Source organism: Homarus americanus, unplaced genomic scaffold (genome assembly GCF_018991925.1).
Source record: "Homarus americanus isolate GMGI-L3 unplaced genomic scaffold, GMGI_Hamer_2.0 scaffold43392, whole genome shotgun sequence".
NCBI classification, from domain to species: domain Eukaryota; kingdom Metazoa; phylum Arthropoda; class Malacostraca; order Decapoda; family Nephropidae; genus Homarus; species Homarus americanus.
Window position 1 is genome coordinate 152,990 of NW_024735304.1, and position 5,062 is coordinate 158,051.

Below are 5,062 nucleotides of genomic sequence, written 5' to 3' on the forward strand. Positions count from 1 at the left end.
TGGGGAGGGAAGGGGGGTTACGAAGAGATGAAGAGGGTGAGGAAGGGTGGAGCTGGACGTCAGAGGAACAGAAGTCTGGTGAGAACTTACTGCTGGGGGAGAGGAAGAGAGAGAGAGAGAGAGAGAGAGGTAAGATTATATATGAGAGAAGGACGACGACTGGCCAATCATGTCGTTGATTATTTTTGTTGTTTAAATGTTAAAATGCTTCAAAAACAGCTAAGTTGTCATATAGACTGAGAAACTACCATTGGGAATTAAGAAAGCTAATGTACAGTATGTCTCTCAGGCCAATGAAGGAGACCAGAGAGATACCTTCTCGCTCTACTGTAGGTATTACACAGAAATGATCTTGAGCCACCAGGGTTTGTGTCTCTGTTAACCCTGGGGATGTGTGTTTCTTCGCACGTTTCTTCACTGTAATGGAAGTCGGAGAAAACAAGAGAACCAGAAAAACAAGTTCCTAGTCTTACATTACAAGCTACTACTTATAGTGTATTAGACTGAAGGAGAGCCAGAGATGACATGTTGTTGACAATAAATATTTCAGAATCAGTGCAGCTGTTGTTGACCATTATATTTGCTAGGTAATGAGGTTAACAAATAGACAAAGATACTTATTAACATACTGGATGAATACAGTACAAGTGAGAGGAGAAGCCATATATGTTCCAGCGTCCGGACCATGTTAAAGCCAGAGGCCAGGGGGATAAGCCACCGGGCTCGCTCCATTTGCACGAACTGTGAGCCCGGCGACTCCCAGCAGCTTTGGCTGGCTAAAAAGCAGTCATGATCAAGCAGATTAAGAGTTGACTTCATTGAATATCACTTGTTGGTTTTATTGGCAATCAGCCGTCCTATATTAGGGATGGGTCATTACGAGGCTACAGCCACTTTGCCGTGAACCAGCAACACATGATAACATTATAGCAATTCACTACCTATCTTTTTATTGGCCTCCACATTTGCCCTTCGGATACTATTGTAAACCTGAATGTTTGTTTTTCTGGCCCGATATATTTTTCTTTTTTCGGGTTCAACTAAAGTAAAGTGAATCAGGATAAAACACACATCCTCGGGCCGGTCGTCGCCACACACTCTAATTGAAGATCACCTTCACTACGACAGGTCAAGGGGCAGTGACTTCAAGGATCCACGTTTTTTGTGGTACTTGTGGTGGTGATTGTACTGGTGGTAGTGGTTGGGGTAGTTGTGCTGGTTGTGATGGTCTATGAAAGTTAAACTGAAACATTGGTACACATCCATCAAGATGATTGAAGGTGTAAGAGAAACTGGGTCTTAAAGGCCAAGTGGATAAAGCATAACGAAAGCAAAGTCTTCAATACATGTGGAGACAGAGTGGCCAGCACTACATTCTATCAACTTCCACTTCCTTTGCAGAAAAGTTAGGTACTTATCCTGCAGTTGGGTCGACTGGGGTGCCCCACTCAGTGCCCCTCTCGAACTTGAGCGTTAGCTTATGAAGTGAGTGCTACATCCACTCTGCCGCGGGGAGGATAAGAAGAAAAACAGTGAGTAAGGAACACTACCTTGACTCAACCAGACTTGACAGAAGAAGATCGACCGCCAATCAAATTGAGTTGATTACTATGATCACCGTAGTGGTGCAGCCACCTAGAGGAACACCGTGAGCAAAACTTCATTATCTGCCCAAATTTACATCCAAGACGAATATTTTACGAAAGGGCTGAGACTAAGTCTGGCATAGTGAATCAGTTCTTGGCAGCCTGGACCTGAGGCGAGATAACAAACCCTACACAAGGTAGAGTCTTAGCGTGATTTCAAAGCTTTGTTGGTCTCCATCTTGGTATCGTTTCTTAAGGGAGCCAGTTAGGTACCTTCCCACATCTCCAGCTTAAGGATAATATCGTAAGATCCACTGAGAATCAATTTTTCGGTCATCGCCTTATTGAATCATGTTCAGTGTATAAGTTCTCTTATCTCCAGGGGAAAAATTGTCTTACGTATCTTTGAAAATATAGATTTTAGATGGAAGTCCTGACCATCATCACCAAAACCACTATCACTACCAGCACCATCATTACCATCACCACAACTAGCACCATCATCACCATCACTACCATAATCATCACCAGCAACATCAAAACCGGCACCATCATCACCATCACCACCACCATCATCATCATCAGCAACATCAGCATCACCATCATCATCATCACTAGCAACATCACCATCACCACCATCATCACCACCAGCAACATCAAAACCAGCACCACCATCACCAGCACCACCATCATCAGTACCGCCATCACCACCAGCACCATCATCACCATCACCACCACCACCATCATCATCATCAGCAACATCAGCATCACCACCGTCATCATCACTAGCAACATCACCATCACCACCATCATCATCACTAGCAACATCACCACCATCATCACCACCAGCAACATCACAGTCACCAATAACATCATCACTAGCAACATCATCAGCATCACCACCATCAGCACCACCATCACCAGAACCACCATCATCAGTACCGCCATCACCACCATTACCAGCACCCTCATCACCAGCACCACCATCACCACCATAACCAGCACCATCATCACCAGCACCACCATCATCAACAGCACCACCATCACCACCATTACCAGCACCATCATCACCAGCTCCACCATCATTACCAACACCATCATCACCAGCACCAAAATTACCTGCACCACCATCATCACCATCACCAGCACCTCCATCACCAGCACCACAACACCACCATCACCAGCAAAACCATCACTACCATCACTATCAACATCATCATCAGCATCACCAGTACCACCATCATCACCAGCACCACAATCAACCACCAGCACCACAATCAACACCTGCACCATCATCACCACCACCACTAGCACCACCATCACCACCATCACCATCATCACCATCAACAGCACCACCATTATCAACAGCATCAGATCACCACCATCCTCATCACCAGCACCACCATCACCAGCACCACCATTACCACCATCACCAGCAACATCAGTATCACCATCACCACCATCACCATCATTACCAGCAACTATCATCTCCATCATCACCATCACCACCATTATCAGCACCATTATCACAATCATCACCACCAGCACACCTGTAGCAGGTGGTAATGGCAAGACTCTAACACCACCTGCTTGTCACAGTTATCCATGAACACCTCATTGGTGGTGCTCACAAAACACCTACAGGCACTGGCGCTGCTCACAAAACACCTACGGAGCGCTGTCACAAACACCTACAGGCATGGGTTACAACACCTACAGGCACTGGCGCTGCTCACAAAACACCTACAGACATGGCGCTGCTCACAAAACACCTACAGACACTGGCGCTGCTCACAAAACACCTACAGACACTGGCGCTGCTCACAAAACACCTACAGACACTGGCGCTGCTCACAAAACACCTACAGACACTGGCGCTGCTCACAAAACACCTACAGACACTGGCGCTGCTCACAAAACACCTACAGGCACTGGCGGTGCTCACAAAACACCTACAGACACTGGCGCTGCTCACAAAACACCTACAGACACTGGCGCTGCTCACAAACACCTACAGGCACTGGCGCTGCTCACAAAAACACCACAGGCACTGGCGCTGCTCACAAAACACCTACAGGCACTGGCGCTGCTCACAAAACACCTACAGGCACTAGGCGCTGCACCACGGCTTGGCACTACAAGAACACCTACAGGCACTGGCGCTGCTCACAAAACACCTACAGGCACTGGCGCTGCTCACAAAACACCTACAGGCACTGGCGCTGCTCACAAAACACCTACAGACACTGGCGCTGCTCACAAAACACCTACAGGCACTAGCGCTGCTCACAAAACACCTACAGGCACTGGCAGTGCTCACAAAACACCACAGGCAGGCACTGGTGGTGCTCACAAAAACCTACAGACACTTGCAGTGCTCACAAAACACCTACAGGCACTGGCGCTGCTCACAAAACACCTCAGACACTGGTGGTGCTCACAAAACACCTCCAGACACTGGCGGTGCTCTGGCTACCTCAGACACTGGCAGTGCTCACCTCCTCAGACACTGGTGGTGCTCACAAAGCACCTCGACACTGGTGGTGCTCACAAAACTACCTCCAGACACTGGCGGTGCTCACAAAACACCTCCAGACACTGGTGGTGCTCACAAAACACCTCCGAACACTGGCAGTGCTCACAAAACACCTCCAGACACTCGTGGTGCTCACAAAACACCTACAGGCACTGGTGGTGCTCACAAAACACCTCCAGACAATAGTGGTGCTCACAAAACACCTCCAGACACTGGCGGTGCTCACAAAACACCTCCAGACACTGGCAGTGCTCACAAAACACCTCCAGACACCCGTGGTGCTCACGAAACACCTACAGGCACTGGTGGTGCTCACAAAACACCTCCAGACAATAGTGGTGCTCACAAAACACCTCCAGACACTGGCGGTGCTCACAAAACACCTCCAGACACTCGTGGTACTCACAAAACACCTACAGGCACTGGTGGTGCTCACAAAACACCTCCAGACAATAGTGGTGCTCACAGAGCACCTTCAGACGCTGGGCATCATATTTGCATATGAAGGGGGTAATTTCGAACTAAAATTTATTGCTTCAACTCCATACCTGGCGCAATTAAGATGAACTTTTTATCAATGTTTGATTACTAGACGACGAAGAAGAAAAAATGGGTATTCTTTAACAGCACATTCATAAAAACAGGCAATTGAAGACATCAGCGAGAACTGTGATTAAAAATCTAATCATTTTGCTCGTACCCTAGGACGCTGCTGACTGTACTGGAAGATAGTAAATAAAAATGAGGAAATCTTAATCTTAAACTAGTGGTCGAAAATGAAAAAAAAAGTGTTCGATTACTGCTTCCCCATACAAAAAGCTTGGTACATGAAGTGACAAAGAACACAATGAATCGGATATTTCGTTCGATTACGACCAGCTCCTACAACAGAAAATAAATATATACTAAGCGACCAATAAAAACATTCACCGGAAACCCC

At 47.0% G+C, this 5,062-nt stretch overlaps 1 protein-coding gene across 1 annotated transcript; it reads left to right on the forward strand.

Annotated features, from left to right (window-relative positions):
* The first annotated feature begins 3,285 nt into the window (after nt 1-3,285).
* On the forward strand, nt 3,286-4,627 carry LOC121870833 (putative per-hexamer repeat protein 5). Its single transcript, XM_042372799.1, has 2 exons — nt 3,286-3,922; nt 4,041-4,627. Exons 1-2 carry the CDS (start codon nt 3,286-3,288, stop codon nt 4,625-4,627), a joined length of 1,224 nt encoding a protein of 407 aa, XP_042228733.1.
* Nucleotides 4,628-5,062: the final 435 nt, after the last annotated feature.